This window comes from Callithrix jacchus, chromosome 4 (assembly GCF_049354715.1).
Source record: "Callithrix jacchus isolate 240 chromosome 4, calJac240_pri, whole genome shotgun sequence".
In the NCBI taxonomy this organism is placed as follows: Eukaryota; Metazoa; Chordata; class Mammalia; order Primates; family Cebidae; genus Callithrix; species Callithrix jacchus.
In genome coordinates, this window is record NC_133505.1 from 113,987,033 (window position 1) to 114,012,343 (window position 25,311).

At 36.8% G+C, this 25,311-nt stretch overlaps 1 protein-coding gene across 3 annotated transcripts in view; it reads right to left on the reverse strand.

Annotated features, from left to right (window-relative positions):
• SEC63 (SEC63 protein translocation regulator) overlaps positions 1–25,311 on the reverse strand; it is an 86,946-nt gene that overhangs the window by 17,846 nt on the left and 43,789 nt on the right. The window contains exons 8-18 of one of the 3 annotated variants that reach the window (XM_008994863.5): positions 23,896–24,004; positions 21,208–21,302; positions 20,976–21,108; positions 19,114–19,206; positions 17,648–17,802; positions 15,884–16,031; positions 11,972–12,054; positions 8,024–8,083; positions 7,682–7,852; positions 3,243–3,401; positions 1,443–1,544 (exon numbers count right to left, since the gene is read on the reverse strand). In XM_008994863.5, the coding sequence (XP_008993111.1) occupies positions 1,443–1,544; positions 3,243–3,401; positions 7,682–7,852; positions 8,024–8,083; positions 11,972–12,054; positions 15,884–16,031; positions 17,648–17,802; positions 19,114–19,206; positions 20,976–21,108; positions 21,208–21,302; positions 23,896–24,004 (1,308 nt within the window). Of the gene's footprint in view, positions 1–1,442; positions 1,545–3,242; positions 3,402–7,681; positions 7,856–8,023; positions 8,084–11,971; positions 12,055–15,883; positions 16,032–17,647; positions 17,803–19,113; positions 19,207–20,975; positions 21,109–21,207; positions 21,303–23,895; positions 24,005–25,311 lie in introns of all 3 variants that reach the window. The other 2 variants (XM_002747048.6, XM_008994864.5) reach the window with 2 other exon arrangements.

The following is a 25,311-nucleotide window of genomic DNA, read 5'->3' on the forward strand; positions in this document are numbered from 1 at the left end:
ATGCAGATGCAGATTAAATTTGAAAAAGGTATTTTTATTTTATTTTTTGAGACAGGGTCTCACTCTGTCATCCAAACTGGAATGCAGTGGTACAATCATAGCTCACTGCAGCTTCAGCCTCCTGGGCTCAAGTGATCCTCCAATCTCAGCTTCACCACAGGCATGAGCCACAGCACTTGGCCACTAAAAAAATGTTCTGAGGGAGTGAATGAATGTTTCCCTTATTAATTAAGCATGGTCTAAAATGAAACTGTCTGTTTTATGGGTACACAGTAGGCAGCTTTGAGCACCCCATGGCACTTTTTATATCAATGAATGAATGGAATTTACTTGCTTCATTTCAGGATGCCTGGTGTTGGCAGGCTATCTCTGCAATGGGCAAAATGCCCCTAACAGATGGACTAGAGCTCAGGACATGCCAGAAGATCAGCGTGTGCATTAAGATGGAATCCTGGGCAGACTTCTCTCCAAGTCAAAACAACAGTCTGTGCAGAGCCACTCATTTATTACTAAGAGATCCAAATTATTTAGGAATTTGCCTTAAGCAGTCCCCAGAAACTCTGGATTGACATTCTCGAGGAGAAAGCAGATTTATACATGAAATCGCCTGCCAAACACAAGTGGTGAGCAGAAGGTTCTGTGGCAAAGCTGTGAGGCAATCTGTGGAACAGTTTTCCGAACTAGGGGAACCAGTTCTTGACCTCTGCTCCAGCCAGAATCATACTCAAATGCAAAATGTCAAGGCAATCCCAAGGTAATCTGAAAGATGAACACCCCAGGCTATCAAGGAGATTGAAAGTTGAGCAGGCTGCAACTACAAAGTAAACAAGGACAAGGCAACAAATAGCACTGTAATGACCTGTTCTGCGCCCGGGGCTCACTCATGATCAAGCTCTTATGGAACTTTGTTTATTAGAGCCAAGAACACAGTTGGTCCCACAGCCACAAGCTCACTTGCCGTGGCCTAGGACAACAATGACCAGGGTCAGAGCAATTCTAATGGTTCCATGTGGCCAGCAGGATTCTCAGAGGAAAAATTTAAGGATTTTTTCCTCCTATTTAAAACTTGGCAGGGGTGAGAGATTCGCAACAGTTAAGCAGTCAAAGGCAAAATACTCATTTGTCTGATCAAGACTGCCTAATCTGCTAGTGAGAAATCACCATTATGCATAACACTCAGTAACAGTAATCAGGGCACAGAAAAGATAGAAGCACAGAAAACCACAGAAATACTTAAGACGCTAACAATCCCTTTTATAAGGAATATGTTCACTAAGTGTAATAAATATTGTAATATTCCCTCTAAAAATATGACCTCTCAGGATAGACCACATTTAGCACATATGAGCTAGTACACAGGACAGAGGGATAAAAGTCAACTGACAAATCCCTGAGGAGAAAGTGAATGGAATAAGGAACACATCAGCCTGTATATAACTCACCTCAGGAAAGTAAAGGCTAAACACAGGATGTGTTATTTTTGATTTGGTTTCCAATAGAGCTCTCTCTTTTCGCTGTATGCTTTGTTGTAATTCTTGCCATTCCTAGTAAAAAAAAAAAAATTAAAACATTTGAAATCTAGTGTGTATTTTATCACTTTGAGGAGTTTCCAGGTATTATTCCTGACAATGCTAATTAACTATTTAGGATTAGAACAAGTTCAGTCCCACAAATCTGATCATCTCCCTGCTCATCCTTACAATGCCTTTTTTAATACATTAAATCTAACCACTGTAGTATCAACTACATAGCCGTTCATTATCTAACCCAAGCCTGTCTCTCTTTGGTTTCCTGTCACTGCCTTCCTCCTTGTGCTTTTCATTCTAGTCATTTAAAACTATCTATACTTCTCTGAACTTACCATTTCACTCCTCCTAACCCTCTTTGGACTTTTTCCCTTTCTCTGCCTACTCATTATTCTTTAGGACCAGCTAAAGCCTAAAACACGAACTCCTGAGTAAAGCCTCCCATAAATTTCCTTCTATCTCATGACTGAACTGATCACTCCCTCCTTGAGTACTTTGCATAAGATGTGCATAATTTCATATGTACTATAATATTTATTTATAAATCTGCCTGCCCCACTAGCCTGCGTATCATTCAAAAGCGGAAGCTATTTCACATTTGGCTTTGCATTTCTTTACTCTAAGACAGCCTTAGGAAGTGACAGATAATAAATAATGATTTGTTGATTTAACGAATGTTATTCTTGGTCATATGAAGAAACTAGTCTGTCAAAACCCTAAGAGTCACTGCTACTAACCCTAATATACTTAGGAATAGGTCAATTCTTTCTCAAAGTGAGGCCAGGGGATATAATTTATTTGACAGATTTTAGTTTTCTGGCAATCAATCTAATTCTCCAAGTACAAAAACAGCCAAGGGCCTGCAAATGCTAACAACAGTCATCTTTATTTGTTTTATACATTCCCAAGGACAAGTGTATTACCCCCTTATGCTTTTATCCTTTGCCCTTTACTGCTTCCTCTTTTTCTGGCCTCTCCTTTTGCCTCTGAGGCTATGCAGGCAATCCCTTTTTCTCTCCTAAGCTAAGCATTCCTTTTAGATCGATGGCCACTCAAAAAGAACAAGGCTAACAAACCCAAAGGAAATGTGGCCCAGCAGTTTATTTGCAGTAAGCCTCAAAGGACCACATTCTTCTCTATAATTCTCCCATAAATCATGTGCAACTTAACACCAGGAGATTTTTCTTCTATATTCTATACATTCACACCATATTAATAAATTCTGTAAAGACTTCCCCTGTCCTCAATATATCTTATATACCTCATGAAACAAGGTGGTATTCTGTAAATGTTAGCTTTTCCCTTAACCTACCTCTTGACATCAGGGTCCACAGTACTGTTTCTCTACACTAAACACGAGCTAGAGCTTGTGACACAGCCTTCCAAGGAAGCACTAACCATTTCACAAATACCTTTCCTTAGTCATATTTCCAGAGATATCTCAACACTGAAAATCCCCTTAAGAGACCAACTGACCTAACCTCAAACCTAGGTCCTACTCTACCTAACAATTTAATATTTAAGAAAATGAGAATTTCCAATCCTTGTTAGAAATCATTTTTCTTTATAACTCTGACTACCATTTCTTAAAAATGTAAAGTAATAAAATTATAAAATATACAGGCATTATTTAAAGCAAGCAAGCAAATGAACAATAATAAAACCCAAAGCAATCATCAGGGTATAATTCCAATTATTTAAACCTATAAGGCTTACTGCTTCGTCATCTTTGTTTTGTTTTTCGTCCTGCTCTCTATCAGAGTCTCTGTCACTACCATCATCTTTTTCACTTTGGGAATCTCTATTGGTTTCTTCTTCTTCAGAATCACTGCCCTTATCTGAAACTTCTTCTTCATCTTCCTTTACTGCAGCTTCCTAAAAGGAAAAAGCAAACACAAAGATTGTGCACCTCTCAATGAGCACATATCAATCTGAATCCCTCAAGTTAACTTATTGTCAACATAAATAAACTGACTCAATGATAATTTCCCTATTCATATACAATTTTTTAAATTATAAATATTCCTAAATATGTGGGAGTCAGACTAAAGAGTTTAATATCTGGCTAGTCTGTCTATTGTTATTTTATTCATTCTTCATAGTTTGTAAAATAAAAGTATTTCTATTTGCAAAGTCCAATAACACAAAGGCTAAGATGGTCCTGCTTTCAAAAACATCAATTATATTTTATTTCAGGAGAGGAAACAGGCAGTTTATAGAAAAGTATAATTTTGGAGCCAGCTAGTGGCTCAGGCAGGTAATCCTAGCACTTTGGAAGGCAGAAGAGGGAGGACTGCTTGAAGCCAGGAGTTCAAACCAGCCTGGGCAACAGAGCAAGATCTGATCTCTTTGAAAAAAAAAAAAAAAATTTCACTAAGCATGGTGGTACATGTCTGTAGTCCCAGCTAGCTGGGAGGCTGGATGGGAGAATCACTTGAGCCCAGGAGTTCAAGGCTGCAGTAAGCTATGACCATGCCACGGCACTTCAGTCTAGGTGACAGAGTAAGACCCTATTTCGAAAGAGAAGAGAAAAAGAAGGAGGGGAGGGGAGGGGAGAGAAGAACAGAACTCCTTTTAAAGTATATAATTACTTTCTTTAACATGGTATAATGCAGTAAGGAAAGCCAGTATCTCCAGCAAAATACTAACTCACTTCAAGAATTAAGAAAGAACAGAAATCAAATGCAAAGAAAGCAGAAATAGGCCAGATGTGGTGGTTCATACCTATAATCCCAGCACTTTGGGAGGCCAAGGCAGGTGGATCACTTGAGGTCAGGAGTTTTAGACCAGCCTGACCAACATAGTGGGCAATCTAACAAAAGATGTGCCATACCTCTGCCACTGGAAATTACAAAACACTGTTGAGAAAAATTAAGGACGATCGAAATTAATGAGGATAAACCACAATCATGAATAACAAGACTCAGTATTGTTAACATGTCAATTTTGCCCAGATTGAACCATGGAGTCAATAGAATACCAATGTGAACAGAAATCCTGTCTCTATTAAAATACAAAAAGGAAAAGAAAAAAAAAACACTAGCTGGGCATGGTGACACATGCCTGCAATCTCAGCTACTCAGGAGGCTGAGGCAGGAGAATTGCTTGAATTTGGGAGGCAGAGGTTGCAGTGAGCGCAACAGAGCAAGACTCCATTCAAGAAAGGAAAGGAAAGGAAAGGAAAGGAAAAAGGAAAGGAAAGGAAAAAGGAAAAGAAAAAGGAAAGGAAAGGAAAGGAAAAAGGAAAGGAAAAAGGAAAGGAAAGGAAAGGAAAAAGGAAAGGAAAGGAAAGGAAAAAGGAAAGGAAAGGAAAGGAAAAAGGAAAGGAAAAAGGAAAGGAAAGGAAGAAGGAAGGAAGGAAGGAAGAAAGCAAGCAGGCAGAACCAAGCAGTGAGAGATACAGAAAAAAGAAACTTAAAACCAAAAGTTGGTTCTTTGAAAAGGTTAATAAAATTGATAAAACCCCTAGGCAAGAATGATCAAGAACAATAAAAATTACCAATATTAGGAAGAAAAGAGGTGTAACTATATCCAACAGACATTAAAATTATGAATAATTTTATGCCAACAAATTTAATAACTAAGAGGATATAGACAAATTTCTTTCAAAAAATATAATTTGCTAAAATCAATAAGAAAAATGCAGAATATATGTTAAAGAAATAAACTCCACAAATAAACTCCCTTAAAAAACTCCATTCCCTAGAGAATTATTCCACAGACTAAAGAAACAAATCCAAGCCTACATAAACTCTTCTGAGAAAAAAAGGAAATACTTTCTAGCTTGATTAATAATACCAGCATAAATCTGACACAAAACCTGACAAAGATATTACAAAAAAGAATGACAAACCAATACTTGCTCTTCAAAATAGATGTAAGAATCCGAAAAAACTATTATCAAATCCCGATAAATATAAAAAAGAATACTAAGATATGACCAAATGATATTTGTTCCAGGAGTGCAAGGATGGTTCCAAATTTTTTAAATCCATCAATCTAATTCAACAGAAAAGAAAAAAGTAAAAGAAAAAACAAAAAACCCTTTAATAAAATTCACTATCTGCTTGTGATGAAAATTCTCAGCAAACTGGAAATACAAGAAACACTTCCTTAACCTGACAAAGAATAGTTACAAAACCCTTACACCAAACATCACATTTAGTAGTAAAATAATATTTGCTTCTTCCTAAGACCAAAAAGAAGAGAAGGTTTCTACTATCATCACTCTGAATCAATATTACACTGAAAGTTCTAGCCAGCAGTGAGGGCGAAGGAAGAAAGAAAGGGCATAAAGATTAAGAAAAAAGTAAAACTGTCTTTATTCACAGATGGCAATATTGCATATGTAGAAAATCTTTATTAAAATATCTACAAATGGTTAGAATTATTGGCAATTCATTAAGACTCCTTGATATAAGGTCAATATTTAGAAGCAACTATTTCTATACACCAGTAACAAACACTGAATAATAAAAATTTTAATGTCATTTACAGTAATACCAGAAAGCATCAAATACACAGGAGTAAATCTAACAAAAGATGTGCCATACCTCTGCCACTGGAAATTACAAAACACTGCTGAGAAAAATTAAGGAAGATCCAAATTAATGAAGATAAACCACAATCATGAATAACAAAACTCAGTATTGTTAACATGTCAATTTTGCCCAGATTGAACCATGAAGTCAATGGAATACCAATGTGAATTTCGGCAGCTTTTGGTTTTTTTTTTTTGGGGGGGTGCAAGAATCATTAAGTTTATTCTAAAAATTGGCAGGAAATGTAAAGGAATTAAAGTAGTTAAGAAACTTTTAATCAGTAAAATAAAGAGTTGGAGTACTTACACTACCATATTTTAAGACTTAACATAAAGCTACAGTAGTTAAAACTGTATGGCACTGGCATAAGAATAGACAAATAATCAATAGAATGAACTAGAGAGTCCATAAACACACCTACACATCATATAGAGTATCATGTGTTTTACAATAAAGTGGCATTACAATTAACTGAGGAAAGAGTGACCTTTTCAATGAATGGTGCTAGAGTAAGTGGTTCATATCCCCTACCTTATACCATTCATGAAAAGTTAATTCAAGATAGGTTTATCAAATAACATAATAATGTTTTCAGAAGAAAAGAGAAAAATACCACCATGATCTTGGAACAGGCAGGATATCTTAATTTTTAAGACATAGAATCATTAGCCATTGATGAAAGATACCTCACTGATGAAAAGACGATCTAATGAAATTGACCTCAGTAAGAACCACTAAAAGCTACTATTAAGAGAGCAAAAACATAAGGACTCCTATCTAGAATATATACAGAATTCCTACAAATTTAATAACAAGACAAACAACCCAGGAGAAAAAGAAGTTATCCAAATGCCCAGCAAGCATATGAAAAGGTGTTCAACATCATTAGCCATCAGGTAAATACAAATAAAAATCATACAGAGAGTTATCATTACAGATCTACCAAATGGCTAAAAGAAAAGACTGGTAAAACCAAGTATTGGTGAGTATGTAGAACAAAAGACTCTCAAACATTGTAGGTAGGAGCACAAAATGGTGTAACTTTGGAAAATAGGCTCTTTTAACGAGTTAAGCATGGACCTATTTTATAATCCAGCAATTCCACTGCTAGGTAGAAAATGACTGTCCACAAAATGCCATCTACAAGAATAAGCATAGCATCCTTCATTCATATTAGGTAAGAACTATAAACAACCCAAATGTCCAACAACCACAGAACAGATAAATGTGGTATATTCAAATAATGAAATACTACACACACACACACACACACACACACACAGAGAGAGAGAGAATGAACTACTGCTACAAACAATCCAGAGGGATTACCATGGACATAATGCTGAATGAAAGCAGCCAAACATAAAATATGACACTTATATAAGCTTTAAGAAGAGGCAAAACTAATCTATAGTGATTACAGACAGAATGTGGGAGGTGGAGGGATGGGAAGATGGGTGGAGGGCTCATTTACTGAGAGGGGCACAAGGGAGCTTTCTACGGTCTCCCAGGTGCATAACTATGTAAAACTTTTGAAGCTGTACACATAAGACTTGAATATTTTAGTGTAGGCATATTTTAGGTCAATTATGATAACAATGATAATAAACTTACATTCCCAACAACCCCATTTGCCTGCTTTTGTTTCTGTTGCTTTGACTGTGGTAATGGCACAGGTGTAGGTTTTTTTTTTAAAGGTTTCTTTTTTTTTGATTTAGCAGTTTTCTTGGGTCCTTTACTCTTCTGTTGCCATCCTCCTTTTGTCCTGTTCTTGTTAGCTTCAGTCTGCTGTGAATCATAACATGTCATACTCATAAGTTATAGCAACAGACTCAGTTGAAGGTCGTAGTAATTTTTAGGCGGAAATAGCTAAACTGAATTACTCTTCCAATTGGAGAAATAAATAAAATATTTCTCTCATTAGGAAAGATAGGTTCAGAAAACCCAAGTTTTTACCCCATCTTCTGCTGGCTGTTCCTCTGCAGCACAGATGGACTGCTCCTTTTCAAATACTTCCTGGGGGTAGCAAGAAGAGAAATACATCTGTCAATCTACACTTATCATTCAGACGAACAAAGCAATCTTTCAAAATGTATTTTAGTAAGTATTTTTAACTGGCTACAATTGAGGAAGGAGAAGAAGACATTTAGTAATTGCTAGCTGATGAATGTGTGCATATGCAGGTAGATACCTTCTAAAGTATCTCACATCTGTCTTGAACATGTTTTGAAAAGTACGGTCTACTCTAATTTACAAATGCAATAAGGATACATACAGTAAAAATATTTGTTTAAAGTTTCACTTTTATTCTAATAGCAAGTAAACATGAATATTTTAATGTTATGAGTATATTACATTATTTTCTGCATTAAAACCTTGACAATATGTCAGTGTGATATGAGAAATAACAACAACAAAACACTGAGACTTGTATTAGTTTATTCACTATTGTCAGTGATACTGTTCATTGGACCTGTGACTAAGAACTGAATCCTCACAGGTGGGGCACAGTGGCTCATGCCTATAATCTCAGCACTTTGGGAGGCCAAAGCAGGAGGATCACTTGAGCCCAGGAGTTTGAGACTAACATGGGCAACATAGCGACACCCCACACCTATTTAAAAAAAAAAAAGAATCACGAAGAAAATCTACATATCCTAAAGCTATATCCACCACCAACTATTTAATCCATTTAGAATCAGTACAGAACCTATAATATTAGGATTTAATCCCAGTAAGTTATCTATATTAAAAGATGACATACAGGTTATGTTTAATAAACTCCCTAGGATTATTAAAGCTAACAAATAAAAAGTTATAATTGTTAGGCTCTATACAATAAAGATAGCCTAATTCAGGAGTCAACTCTGAATGGTCCACACCACTTGCCTTTTTTTTTTTTTTTAAAGACAGTGGTCTTAAAAAAAGCCTGTTGCCCAGGCTGGTCTCGAACTCCTGAGCTCAAAGGATCCTCCCACCTCAGCCTCCCAAATAGCTGTGCCACTACCTGCCCTGCCACCACTTTCAAAAACAAAGCTTTTCTGGAACATGATCACACCCATTTGTAAGTTCAGTAGTTGTTACAAACATTGTATGATTTATAAAACCTAAAATATTTACTATTTGGACCTTTAAAGAAAAAGGTTCCTAATCCCTAGTCTAATTCTATAATTTCCTCCTTTCACTTATTAGCTGCGTTCTGATTCTCAATTACTCCAATGTACAGTTCATGCAAGAATGGGAAGATAAAACAATTCTTTTCTTTATTCCAGGGCAGTTCCATTCTTTTTTCTACCAATTACTCCAGAAATGTCAATAGTTCAAGATCAAATTTTTGCTCACTTTCCAGTTTGGGAAGTCCAAAGGATATGGGTAGTCTAGATATGGATTCTAAACCCAATTCTAGCATGGTTTTGGTTCCTCTTCTCCCAGGAGGCACCTCTCTCACTCACAGTCCACAACAAATGCTTCCTTATCACTTGCTATAATAAAACCAACATATTTGATTCAATATATCCTTCTACAAAATAAGATTTTCAGGTCATGCTTGGTGGTTCACATCTGTAATCCTAACACTCTGGGGGGCTTGAGAATGGGAGGATCACTTGAGGTCAGGAGTTCAAGACCAACCTGGCCAACACAGTGAGACCCCCCATCTCTATAAGAAAAAAATACATATGACTTTCATACCAGCAGTTTTAGGCATGGGGTATAAATGTAGCATATATTTCTGGCAGATGCTTGAAGACCTCAGAGCAAGAGGTTGAACTCTACCACTAGTTGAATAAATTGCATCAAAATACTACAGTCTCTACCAGTCTCTGTTTCTATTATATTTTCTACTCAGAGACCTCCATCTCTATTAAATAATAATAGTAATTAGGCCAGGTACAGTGGCTCATTCCTGTAATCTCAGCACTTTGGGAAGTTGAGACGGGCATATCACTTAAGGCCAGGAGTTCAAGATAAGCATGGGCAACATGGCAAAACCCATCTCTGCTAAAAATACAAAAAATTAGCTGGATGTGGTGGTGCACACCTGTGGTCCCAGCTACTCAGGAGGCTGAGGTGAGAGAATGGCTTGAGCCTAGGAGGAAGATGCTGCAGTGAGCCGAGACCGCATCACTGCATTCAAGCCTGGGTAATACAGTGAGACCGTGTCTCAACAAAAAAATTCAAAAGGCCAGGCTCAGTGGCTCAGGCCTGTAACCCCAGCACTTTGGGAGACCGAGGTGGATGGATCACTTGAGGTCAGGAGTTCAGGACCAGCCTGGACAAATTTTGAAACCCCTTCTCTATTAAAAATACAAAAATGAGCATGGTAGTGGGTGCCTATAATCCCAGCTACTTGGGAGGCTGAGGCAGAAGAATCCCTCGAACCTGGGAGGCAGAGGTTGCAGTGAGCCAAGATTGATCCACTGCACTCCAGCCTGGGCAACAGAGCTAGACTCCATCTCAAAAAAAAAAAAAAAAAAAAAGATGAAGGAAATATAGGCAAAATGATTGGACTGGATTTAACAAAAAAGCATGAGACAAGTACCAATCTACATTTAAGTGCATATATGCACATATGCACTGTAAAGATCCACATGGTAAATATGAGCATGAAGAAAGACAGGAGAAGATACACAACAACAAGATTACTCAATCTGGTCACCTGAGGCTGACAAGGGGTTTTCCTAAAGAAAATGAAACAGAGGGGCCGGGCACAGTAGCTCACACCTGTAATCCCAGGTGTTGTGAGGCTGAGGCAGGTGGATCACCCAAGGTCAGGAGTTTGAAACCAGCCTGGTCAACATGGTGAAACCCTGTGTCTACTAAAAACACAAAAATTAGTCAGGCACGGTGTCACATGCCTATAATCCCAGCTACTCAGGAGGCTGAGGCAGGAAAATTCCTTGAACCAAGGAGGTGGAGGCTGCAGTGAGCCAAGATCATGCCATTGCACTCCAGCCTGGGAAACAAGAATGAAACTCTGTCTCCAAAACAAACAAAAAGAACGAATATGAGGGAGAGAAGGGATCCATGACAATAACATTATTTAGTTCTACAGGTATACATGCTATTAGGCTACATACAGGATAAGCCTCAAAATGAATCATCTCAAAATCGTGGGATTTTAGGTAACTGTAATTTCTTCCTATACTTTTGTGCATTGCTTAAATTTTTTCCAGACAACATAAAGTTTTCACATTATCAGGAAAAAAAAGTTATTTTGTTTGTAATTCTTAAATTTTGAAATAAAAAATAAGAGTCAATTATCTATCGAACTGACTAAAAAGGAATAGGTGATGAAATTCTCATCAGTAGCAACTTCTGTATAGCACTTCATAGCTTAAGAACTATACCAATGACCAGGCACGGTGGCTCAACATTGTAATCCCAGAACTTTGGGAAGCCAAGGTGGGCGGATCACAAGGTCAGGAGTTCGAGACTAGCCTGGCCAACACAGTGAAACCCGTCTCTCTACTAAAAATACAAATATTAGCTAGGCATAGTGGCAGGTGCCTGTAATCCCAGCTACTCAGGAGGCTGAGGCAAGAGAATCGCTTAAACTTGGGAGGTGGAAGTTGCAGGGAGCCAAGATCATGCCACTGCACTCTAGCCTGCGCAATAGAGCTAGACTCTGTCTCAAAAAAAAAAAAAAAAAGAACTATATCCACATTACTTTGTTATGGTTGTTTTATAGAGAATTAAACTATCACACAGAGGATTATTTTCCAGGTTTTTTTAGTGTATGTGAAAACTGTCTCATTAAAAATTAATTTAAAATTTTAAAAGAGTTAACAGAAACTCTAAAATTCTTGGTATTACAACAGTTTTGACTTTGAGAATGAGAGAAATAAAATATAAAAGCTTTGATATAGAACTCTTAAAGCATAAAAATACAGAGAGACTACTTACAGCCATCGTTTGCCTTGTCAACTTAACCAACACTGTAACTAAGGATCCTACTGTGATGTTGTTGCTATCTTCATCATCCAACACTGTTAAAATCGAAGAAAAAGAAAGCAAAAAATAACAACCAAGTTCTATGTCAATGCAAATAGCAAAACTTGGCTTACCCAAATTAGTTTGGTACTTCAGTATTTCAAGCATATTATATTTTAAATTTGTTTAAGAAATAACTGACTGACTACTCTGTATAAGGCTCTCCAGTAGATGCTTTTAACAACTGATTCATTTAATCCTTCAAACAGCTCTACAAAGTAGTATTTCCACTTTTACAAACTAAGGTTTAGCCAGGAGTGGTGGTTCATGCCTGTAATCCCATCACTCTGGGAAGCCAAGGCAGGTCACGTGAGCTCAGGAATTCAAGACCAGCCTGGACAACATGGCAAAACCCTGTCTCTATAAAAAATACAATAATTAGCCAGGTGTGATGGCCCATGCCTGTAGTCTCAGCTACTCAGGAGACAGGTGGAAGGACAGCTTGAGCCTAGGAAGTGGAGGTTGCAGTGAGCCAAGATCACGCCACTGCACTTCAGGGCAACAGAGTGACACCCTGTCTCAAAAACAAAACAAAAAAAGAAACTGAGGTCCACAAGTAAAATATAAAAATAGGGTTCTGTCACCCTATTAAACTGTACAAAACTTACATTCACAAGATTTTACCTGTATGATCAACATCTGTCCGAATAAAATAAGGAAAACTAGTATTCCTAACCACAATAAAGAGACTTATTTTTTCAAAGGCAAGAACATCAATATAATCTCTTTACACTAAAAAGCACTTTAAAAAGTATTTTTTTTCAATAAATGGTACCAAATGCAATACATATTTTTGCAATTATTTAATTTTTAAAACCACATTTCCCACACATATCCCGAAAAACCCAACTATAGTTAATAAAACGAAACAAATAAAAATAACTCAAATATACCTTTCATTCAAATGTGGGCATTAATTCATCTTTTCTATAGATTGTAACTGTAAGATAGTTCTTCTGATATATGTTTACATACAGTTTTTTAAGTTTGTTATGTTTACTTTTCATACTGGTCCGGCATTTACTAACAGACCCACCAGTTGAAGAAAATGGCCTCCAATAATCTACAACTGCTATCTCCATTACTGGCTATAAGGTGCAGCAGCTGGGTATCAGCAAAGAGTATAATATCCCTTCTTCATCCTGGAAGCTTCCATTATCAAAAATCAAACCTGGGCCACATATTCATCTACATTTTTCATTTTGCACGGCTGTATGTGCACAAGTATGTCAGGTGAAATAACCAATGTATGAATGTTGACCTGCTGTTTGGGGCTTTAAAGTGAAGAAAAGGCCTACAGGAGATTCTATTACAGACTCTAACAATGTGGGGAAGGAGATCCACCGTCTCCAGCGTTATTATCATGCAGATGCCTCTTTCCTGCTTCTACACTTCTTCTAGTCCTCCTTCATCAACTATAGCACTATTATTACATAATTAGGCAGCACCGTAAAAATATAAACTGTCTATACAAGATGCTACAGAGTAGAACACTTGTCAGTGAGACTGAACACTCTTAATTTCTACCTCCTATAAGAAAATCTCTTCTAATACTCATTTTTCTAATACTCATTTACACAGCACCGCAAAAATATAAATAAATTGTCTATACAAGATGCTACAGAGTAGAACACTTGTCGGTGAGACTGAACACTCTTAATTTCTACCTCCTGTAAGAAAATCTCTTCTAATACTCATTTTTCTAATACTCATTTACACAGCACCGCAAAAATATAAATAAATTGTCTATAAAAGATGCTACAGAGTAGAACACTTGTCGGTGAGACTGAACCCTCTTAATTTCTACCTCCTGTAAGAAAATCTCTTCTAATACTCATTTTTCTAAGAAGTATGTACTTGTGACTGGCCACAGTGGCTCGCCACAGTGGCTCACGCCTATAATCCCAGCACTCTGGAAGGCTGAGGTACATGGATCACCTGAGGTTGAGAGTTTGAGACCAGCCTGGCCAACTCCGTCTCTACTAGAAATACAAAAATTAGCTGGGCGTGGTGGCACACACCTGTAATACCAGCTACTTGGGAGGCTGAGGGAGGAGAATTGCTTGAACCTAGAGGTGGAGGCTGCAGTGAGCCAAGATAGCGCCACTGCACTCTATTGCCTAGGCAATAGAGTGAGACTGTCTCAAAAAAAAAAAAAAAAAAAAAGAAAGAAAGAAAAGAAGCGTGTACTTTTACCAGTTCTTAATATCAAAAAGTATCTCTAAGTCCCAAACTAAATTTTTATTTGGACAGTTTCATTAAATCAGCACAGTCCTAACTATAGCTTTTAGATTAGTATTTTTAAAGTCTGAAAACTCATGGCCCCGCAAAGCAACCCGAACTCCCCACCAAAGCAAACCACGTTTTCACATGTATGCTACACTCCAGCCAAACTGAAATCAGATTGCACTGTCCTCCTTCCTTTCCCAAACATGCCAATCTTTGGGATCCATTTACCTCTCCCCAATTCCTATTAGAATACAACCTCAATAACCAGAGGCTTTGTCTTACCACTGCTTCCCTAGCACCTAAAAGAGTGTACAGCACTCAATATTTGCTGTATAAATGGTACAAGGTCTGTGTCATTCACTTTAATGCTTAGCATGTTATCGTGTGTGTGTGTGTGTGTGTGTGTGTGTGTGTGTTTAATTTAATAAAGACAAGGTCTCACTATGTTGCCCAGGCTGGTCTCAAACTCCTGGGTTCAAGTGATCCCCTTGCCTCAGCCTCCCAAAGTGCTGGGATTAAAGGCATGACACCACCTGCCTGGCCCTTATCTTGTTTTTAATCCTACTGCTTCAACTAGACAATAAGCTCTCTTTAAAGACACAAACCAGGCATGGTGGCTCAGACCTATAATCATAGCACTGTGGGAGACCAAGGCAGGTGGATCACTTGACCCCAGGAGTTTGAGACCAGACTGGGCAACATGGCAAAACCCTGTCTCTACTAAAAATACAAAAAAATTAAATTAGCCAGGTATGGTAGTGTGCACCTGTAGTCCCAGCTACTTGGGAGGCTAAGGTGGGAGGATCACTTGAGCCTGGGAGGCAGAGATAGCAGTGAGCTAAAATCACACCACAGGACTCAGCCTGGATGATACAGTGAGACCGTGTCTCAAAAATTATTTATAAATAAATAAAATAAAGACAGAAACAATTATTAATACATCCCTGTATTCTTGGTACCTAAAAGAATATCTCATAATAGTAACTTAGTGAATGTTAAAGTTCAGACCACCACCACAATGAAAGAATGGAGCAGACGGTCTCTAATTCTCTCAGTATTCTAAAACCATTCAGATATTGAAATAGAAACACAGGACAATTATATAGCAAGAAAATTTTCCCCTCAAATAAAATAAATAGGTAGGGCAAGAAAAACCCATGAAATGTGGCATAAAACACAGTAATTTTCAACATTTAATTAACATAAATAAGTTGGATTTTAAAAATTTAGTTTTAAAACTAAGCAGCTATTTCTTTCACACTTATAATATATTTCAAATATCCTATTGTTTTATTATGCCTGGAAGTCTTCAACATTCTTTGGAAAGTTAAGAAATTCCTAAAAGTTGAATTACAGAACAGAGTGCTCAGACTTCATCCCATTATGAGGATAATGAAAGTAGGACTCTATCAGTATTCTCAAACTATTAGGTATTAATCATTTTCCAACATCGTAAATCTGACAGGTAAAGTTTATGTCTAAATGACATAAACAAGTTATGTCATTAAGTAAAGTGTTTTGAGAATCTTGAGTCAAATGATGAGAACCAGTCTATCAAAAGAGAAGCAACGTTCAACAGGGAAACCTCCCACTTACCCTGTGATTTTATATCCATGGTCACATATGGAAAACTCCCAAGGACGGCCATAACCTCTTCATATTTTTCGTCTTCAAGGAAGTGCAGCAGACTGTGACGATCTGATTCTTTTAAACTCACCAAATCCTGGATAGTTTTAATTTTATACTGAATTAAAAAAAAGAAAATAATTCCTTAAGTCACAAAGCTTTTCATAAAAAGAAAAGTACTCACTTTGTTGTCAACTACAACAAAACCCAGCAACTTTTAGAAAAATGTCAATTAATGTGCATTTCAAAGCACAAAATTACTATTCAGCATTTCATGATCATTTTCTACAAGAAAATTTCAATTAAAAAATTTTAAATTATAAAGTTAATACAGGTTTTTTTTTAACTAGAAAAAATAAAGTTGGAGGGAAAAAATAAGAATCTTGACTCAACCAAAAACTTTGTCAATTGGTATCCACAGTTTATTTTCAACTTTAATAACAAAAACCTTTAATTAGCAATTAATAGGTTTACTATTAACAAATCTTTAATAATAAATCTTTACTTTTACCTAATAAAAGTAAATATAAACCTCAATAAAGGTACACCTTCAAGGTTTTACTATGCAATATTCTCATTTTTGTTATTCTTAAAATACAGCTGTTACTGCAATCACATCCATCTTGGCAAAATGGTTACTCGGGAGTGTGTTCTTTGGTTTTCCAGCTGTTTGGTGTCAGTTATTTTTCACTTTCAAAGACACAGCTTAGATTATGAGGCATATAAAATCTCTGCTTTTAGATTCTGAAGTTTTAAATTCTGACAGCATATGAACAAATTTATAAGGGGAAAACAATTACTTGAAAGGACAGAGAACACTGATACAAATTTCCAACATGCATTTATTAATTCTACATCAATATACTATCAAATCCAGTGTCTATTCTCTGCTCACTTTAGCTATTATATAAAAAATGTTTAAAATCTCCTACCAGAATTGTAATTTCAGTTTCTTGTATTTCAAGTTTTTCATTTATACAAATTTTTGTTATACCTTAAGATTCATTATCATATCTCTACTACAGATTACATATTCTAAATAAGAACTGTCTTTATTTAATTTATTTATTAAATGTTTTTGTTGTTCATACTCAACCAGTAAACAGCTGCCCAACCTTTAAGCCAAGAATGAAATAACTGGAAAATAGACAGTACATTTATTTTAGGTAAGACAATATAAGGAACTAACTGTTGACTGCTTAAATGCACCAACCCCCCAAAATTGTAAAACTACTTACAGTAGTAAAATACTATAAAACAGCTACCTAGTCAAGAAATGCTGACAGAACAACTTGAGACAAAGTTTTAAAATATTTAAGACATTCTAAATCAAAAAAATGCATAGTAACCATTTCCAGAAAACTTTTATTTGTTGTTACCTTTAAGTGACAAGACAAATTGCTGTCTTTATTTTATTTATTTATTTTATTTTTTTTTGAGACGGAGTTTCGCTCTTGTTACTCAGGCTGGAGTGCAGTGGCGCGATCTCAGCTCACCGCAACCTCCGCCTCCTGGGTTCAGGCAATTCTCCTGCCTCAGCCTTCTGAGGCACACGCCACCATGCCCAGCTAATTTTTTGTATTTTTAGTAGAGATGGGGTTTCACCATGTTGACCAGGATGGTCTCGATTTCTTGACCTCGTGATCCACCCGCCTTGGCCTCCCAAAGTGCTGGGATTACAGGCGTGAGCCACCGTGCCTGGCGAAAACTGACTTTAAAGTAGCAAAGAATTACCTTTTTATGATTAGAAACCCGTCTAAGATTGTCCTCTTCAATATGAGGGAGCTGCAGAAGGGGAGACTTAAATTGCTGAAGTCCCTGAACAGCCATCTGAGAAAGCTTCATGCAGTTTTCTAGGGATGCCAAAGTTGGAGCACGGAACTCCCTTTCTTAGAAAGAATAGGAAAAAAAGAAACAGGGCTGGACTTATTACATGTTCAGGAGTATACAATTCATCACAAAAACGAAATTCACACTAAATCCTTAACACCTCAAATTTTAGGATCATTGTGAAGACTTCCCTTTACAAGTTACCAGAGAAGACACTAAAAATAAGCAAACTTCATCAAATGAACATTTTCCAGCAACAAACATTAACAGAAAAATTATTTGCCTCACCTCAAATAATAGTAAATTATCAGACATTATCAACATCACAAACATATGACACTATGACAAGAACCAACATCACCCATAACAACAAACTATAACAACTACCCTCTTTTTCAAGGGTATTCCTTTCCATTACCAACTACAAATCTCCTCATTCTTTGCCTTCCATCGAAAAAAAAAAGGGCTAGGCAACTTTAGGCCTGTGGCTCATAACTGTAATCCCAAGGCTCTGGGAGGCTGAAGTGGGAGCATTGCTTAAAGCTAGGAGTTTGAGACCACATCAGTCTGGGCAACAAAGTGAAATCCCACCTCTAATGTAGCTGGGTGCTGAGGCATGCACCTGTTGTCCCAGCGACAGGAGAGCTAAGGCAGAAGGACTGCTTAAGCCCAGGAGTGTGAGCTATGATTACCCTACTGGACTCCAGCCCTGGAGACCCTGCCTATAATTAATTAATTACTTATAAAAATTACATGACATATGAATCACTATCATATCAGTTAAATATTTCAAATTCACTATTAGAAAAAATAATGACCTAACTCAAAATTTTTCAAAGGAAAAGAAAGTTTTAAATCTTTGTAAACAGTTGAACAATAAAAGAATTAATCTCAAAAACAAGGTGACCAGCACTTTGGGAGGTACAGGCAGGTGAATCACGAGGTCAGGAAATTGAGACCATCATGGCCAACATGGTGAAACCCCATCTCTACTAAAAATACAAAAATCAGCTGGGTGTGTTGGTGCATGTCTATAGTCCCAGCTACTCAGAAGGCTGAGGCAAAAGAATTGCTTGAACCTAGGAGGTGGAGGTTGTAGTAAGCCTAGATTGCATCACTGCGCTCTAGCCTGGGTGACAGAGCAAGACTCCATCTCAAAAAAAAAAAAAAACACAGTGAGCTGTGATAAAGACTTTAAATAATAGAAAATATAGGAAAGAAATATGAAAAGCAAGGAGCAAAACTGAAAAACCTCACTGAACTGGTAGAGAGAATTATACTGAATACCCATAAATCCTAAAATATTAAGTATAATCTGTATATGCTTGCAAGAAAAAAATATAACATAATTAATCATATTTCCTCCTCACCTTCACGGCTCCGGGCCATTATTATTAGTTGGCAGATTACATTCACCATTTCTTGAAGTAGAGCAGGACATTTTTTTAGCATGAACTGTTGATCTACAAAACAATAAACAATCTAAAACAAATCATTCTAATTTTACAGTTAAAGCATCTTTATCATGGTGGCCCAAAACTAATATTAAAGTTATGCCACAGATACTTCACATGAGCTCAGAATTTTACAGACTAAATGGAAGTTTCTCCTCCGTATTACCATGTCAAATATCAGCCACAAAACCCTAGTTTACATTAGATGTTTCAAAGGCAAATTTTTAATATCATGATGTTGTGCTTAATAAACTCTCTTTTTTTCCAAAACAGTTGCAATCTTAAATTTAATTTTAATCTTGCCATAATTAAAACCTTTAAGCACTTAACTTATTAAGCGCTTATTAGCTTTATTGTGCACTTAATAAGTATAAGACTTCTATAAGTCTTTGGACAGGTAAGTCCAAAGACCGAGAATCAATGTCAACTAAATATAGAGGGAGAGATGAGAGAGGTAGAAGAGAAGAGGGCAACTTGGAGAAAGAGAGAGACTCTTTCATTTATACTGCATACAATAGTTAACTATTAAGAGCATCCACTGGATTTCGTATTCAACAATGATTTATTTTCTGCTTCTTACAAATAGTAAGTAAAAATGGAGATGCTTATGTATCTGCACAGAACATTAGCAACAGAATTAGTTAATTTAATATTTAAAAGCAACTCCAATGACAATGCCTAAATAGTGTTCCTTCATTCCACCGAACGTATCCTGTCCTATCACCAATTACTAAGCATCAAGTGGCCTTGTTTTCAGAGGCATTTGATTGCATTACTGGCTTAAAGGGATGGTAGGATATTGTTCAAAAAGAACACATTTCCTAGAGACAATAACTTTCTTTTAAAATTTTAATTGAAATAATGTAGGTAAAACAGAGATAATAAATTAATGACATCCTTGGAAACACTGTTATCTCAATCAACTACCTTTCTTTTAAGTAGAATACATGGCTTCAAGTACTTATGAAGCTTTAAATAACTATAAACCAGACATCACTGGTAAATTGTTGGAGGAAGCATGTAGATAGTGAAGTGTGGTGATGGTTATAAAATCCATCTTGTTCCCTCCAAAAACTTGGAAAGTCCTTTAAAACATCATTGGGAACTTTTGTATAATCTCCAATTAACTAAACATTTCTCATACAGAGCATTCTGTCACCTTGAATCACTAAATTTTAATACTTTCCAAAACGTCTGGCTTACTTAGACCTTCTAACCATCTGTGAAATAATTATGTAACATTTATTTTTAAAAAGGTTCTTGAGCAATTATTTGGCCAAAAAAGAACAGCAACAAAAAACACTGCATCACCATACTATGGTTTGGGTCTAAGGCCCCACCCAAATCTCATGTTGAATTGTAATCCCCAATGCTGGAGACAGGGCCTAGTCGGAGGTGACTGGATGAGGGGGGTGGGGAGGGGAAGGAGTTCTCCCTTTGGTGCTGCTCTCATGATCCAGTTCTCACAAGACCTGGTTGTTTAAAATGTGTGGCACCTTCCGCAAAAACTCTCTCTTCTTCCTGCTCTGCCCAAGTGAAGAGGCTTGCTCTGGCTCTGCCTTTTGCCATTAATAAAAGTTCCCTGAGGCCTCCCCAGCCATGCTTCCTATATAGCCTGCAGAACCAGGAGCCAATTAAACCTCTTTTATTTATAAATTACCCAGTCTCAGGTATTTCTCTAGAGCAATGCAAGAACAAACTAATATGCATCATTAGGTCTAATTAAATCTGCTGCTTTGTTCCCACTAAAACTCTGTAGATACCAGAATCACAAATACCTTCTTCAAGGGTCTCAGGAATTTTCATTCTAGCAAGATGAGACAGTAAAAGAACTCTGGCCTTCAGGCTATACGGGCAGGTAAGTGGAGGCTCATTCTTCTTTAAATTAATGCTGCCAATTTCTCTGATTAGCTAGAATAAATAAAATAATTATTCAAAAATGCTTTTTTAAACCAAGTATTCACTTCAATACTTAACTGCTCATTGGGGGATTTGGGAAATTAGCCTAACCTGGGGTATTTGAACATTATCCGTTGGTCTGCTTGTGGCATCTTTATTATACTGGGGATCAAATTCAGAAGCTCCAGCCAAGACCATGAGAAGACCTAAGAAAACAAAAGAAATATGAAGGTAAATAAATATGCTCATTTATTAATTCCCCCTCCTGAGATACTTAATTCACTTGAAAGTGAAGCACTTTTCTAAACATGCACAATGCTAAAAATTATCTGAACTCCACTACTGACAAGTATTCATTTCCTCCCTAAAATATTAACATCTTGCTTTTTAAAATGTACACAATATCAACCACCACAAGTGAAGAGAAGTATACATAAAATAAAGCGCACCAGGCCGGGCACGGTGGCTCAAGCCTGTAATCCCAGTGCTTTGGGAGGTCAAGGCGGGTGGATCATGAGGTTTAGAGATCGAGGCCATCCTGGTCAACATGGTGAAACTCCATCTCTACGAAAAATACAAAAAATTAGCTGGGCATGGTGGCACGTGCCTGTAATCCCAGCTACTCAGGAGGCTGAGGCAGGAGAATTGCCTGAACCCAGGAGGCGGAGATTGTGGTGAGCCAAGATCGCACCACTGCACTCCAGCCTGGGTAACAAGAGCGAAACTCCGTCTCAAAAATAAAAATAAAAAATAAAAATAAAGCACACCAAAGCAACTAGAGGCATTAAAATCACTGAAAACAGAATCCAATCTCTAGACCTCAGTCCATGTTCCACAGAAACTTTCTGTAGAAATTAGTATTCTGTGTTATATTAATAACTTATGTGAAAAAAGGGGGCCCTATGGTTAAAGCTGAAAATAATGTAAACAGGAGTTAAAGGTTTCTTTATTACATGACTTTTCAAGGCCTTATGTAAACTAATATGCATTGTAATTTCAAAAAAAAATTTATTATGGAACCTGAGATGATTTTGTAGAAATACACATGATTAAAACACACAGGCCAGGCACAGTGGCTCACGCCTGTAATCCTAGCACTTTGGGAAGCCAAGGTGGGTGGATCATGAGGTCAGGAATTTGAGACCAGTCAGTTTGAGACCAGCCTGGCCAATATTCTGAAACCCAGTCTCTACTAAAAATGCAAAAATTAGCCAGGCATAGTGGTGCATGCCTGTAATCCCAGCTACCTGGGAGGCTGAAGCAGGAGAATCACTTGCACCCAGGCGGCAGAGGTTGCAGTGAGTTGAGATCGCACCATTGCACTCCAGCCTGGGAGATCAGAGTGAAACTCTGTCTCAGGAAAAAAAAAAAAAAATACATGTACTCACAAAAGGCAGGATAGTATAGAAGTTAAATGCATAGATCTTGGTAGGGAGACGAGCAAAACTCTGTCTTGGAAAAAAAAATAATAATACATGTAATGTACTCATAAAAGGCAGGATAGTATAGAAGTTAAATGCATAGACCTTGGTATTTTGTCACTTCCCAGTTAAATGACCTAGGACAATATTCTTCATATCTGTTTATCTCAGTTTCTTCCTATGTGCCTGACCACTGCAAGCACAGTACTTGTGTGAGCTATTACTAATACTACCCTCAAATGTTTACTTGATAACAACCATTCCTGAAACAGCTAAAGTAACCAAGAATGTGTAAAGAAATCCACCAGCTAAATAATGCTTCTCTGACAAAACTGTGTAAGACTACCACCATCAGAAAAGAAACAGAAATCAAGATGATTGAGGCAAAAAACACACTTAAAATTATAAGCATGAAACAGTTTCATAAGGGAGCAAGTTTCTATATTAACATTTCAATCCAGCTTTAGGAAGAGTAATATTTTCAATTATAGCAAAGTAGTATTAACTCATCCAGAAATATAAAATCTGTTCACACACAGACATATGATCATGAGAAGTCTATCATTATTAAGAAAATTAGCAAAACTGCCAAATCCAAAATACAGAAAAGTCCATTTTGGTCCCGGAAACACAATTTAAACTTACATTCTTTTTTTTTTTTTTTAAAGGAAGAATAGAGGAGCATCTGTGATTTTTGCAGAGTCATCATTCTGAAAGGCAGCACTATTATCTCCCAGGGATAAACTACAAAGTTTGCTTTATAGAATCAAGGAAAGTACTGAAAATAGTATTTTTTCTTACAAAATTTTAAAATAAGAACTGGGAATGAAATATTCTAGCAGTTTTCTTTCAATACACCTAAGACTTTAGTTTTACTACAATTAATACAGTATGACGTAATGGTTTAAGGCTCAAGAACCAACTGCCTGAGTTCAATCCCTGGATATCACTTACTGTGTATCCTCGATTGTGTTACTTTTCTGTGCCTCAGTTTCCTCATCTATAAGATGTACTTTAAAACAGCACTTACTTAGGGAAGCAGAGTAAAAATTAAACGAGTCTAGACATGTACAGTCCCTAGCAGTGCCTGGCATACAACAAATAATAAATGTTAGCTAGTATTAGAAAATAGGCACTCATAAAGGCTTATAGTCAAATTTCTGATGAAATATATGAGTTAAAGTGAAAAATGGAAATACAAATGAAGAAATGTGATAAGGCTACTGGCATTTTTTTCGAGCTTTAATTATATAATTTATCTACAAAACTATACAATGGAATTTCACCAGTACAGAGTTAAAAAATATATGTCAGCCCCACCACATAAGTGAATTACAAAATAATGTGATTAATAGCAAAGTTACTTAAGTTTACTTACGTTTCATATCCATATTTCGGGTTTTATAAACAAAGTATGTATAAATCTGTGTTGTGCGTATTAGAATCTGGTCTCCACTATAGCGTATTGAGCGATACCACCAAGAGCCCTAAAACACAAATAAAATTAAACAAGAAAGAAAGTATAAAAATTATGATATCCTGGGCAAGGTGGCACACACCTATAATCCCAGCACTTTGGGAGGCTGAGGTGAGAGGACTGCCTGAACCCAGGAGTTTGAGACTAGCCTGGGCAACATAGTGACACAAAAGAAAAAGGAAAATGCAAACATTAGCTAGGCATGGTGGCACACACCTCTACTCCCAGCAACTCAGGAGGCTGAGGTGGGAAGATTGCTAGAGCCTAGGAGGTCAAAGCTGCAGTAGCCATGATCACACCACTGCACTCCAGCCTGGGTGACAGAGGGAGAGACTCTGTCTCAAAAAAAAAAAAAAGCAAAATGAATGCCTGATAAATGTTAAGTTTGATGCAAAATATGTTTTTGGTCAAATCTTCTAAATGTTCATAAACCAATTAAAAATACATGAGACTTACAATAAGTACCTCTTTGTTGCATATTTCAAGTGGTTTCTTTTGCAAATATTTATATTGTCTGAAGCCTAAACACTAGCATATGTCACTGCAGATATATGATTAAAACATTTACACTTTGGATAGAAATTCCTTAAAGACAAAAAAGGAATAAAACTACCCACTGCTATAAGCACCAAGCTGGTTCCTGACACATATAGCATGTCTTCAATAAATATTTAATAAACAAATGTAGGCATCATTTTACAGGTGACATGACACTTTCATTCATATTAATTAATATGACTGGATCCTCACAACAATCCTTTGAAGAAGGCAAAACAACTTAACTCTTAGGCTCACTACATGACTAAGGAACTCCAGGATCAGAAAGGACATAAGTCACAAAAGTAATAAATGGTAAAAATCATAAATTGTATGTCATCTCCATATTATAGTATCATACAGCTATTTCAAAAAATGAGGCTGTTCTGTATGTTGCGTTCCCAATATATTAAGCAAAATTAGTAACAGGATAATGCATACAGTAAAATCTCATTAAAGGTTCTTTTTTAAGTGAATGTGTATACATAAATGCATAGAAAAAGATTTGAAAGAGAAAATACCAAATTTAGCAATGATTCTTAAATAAATGAAGCTGAGGGTGGTAATGCAGGAAGACTTTCATTTTAAACTTTAAATGTATCTGTGTCAGCCAGGCATGGTAGCTCACACTGATAAGCCTTGTACTTTGGGAGGCCAAGGCAGGATAATCGCTTGAGCCCAGGAGTTTAAGACCAGCCTGGGTGAGACCCCATCTCTACAAAATAATCAAAAAAATTAGTGGGGCACGGGGGTACACATTTGTGGTCTCAAGCTACTTGG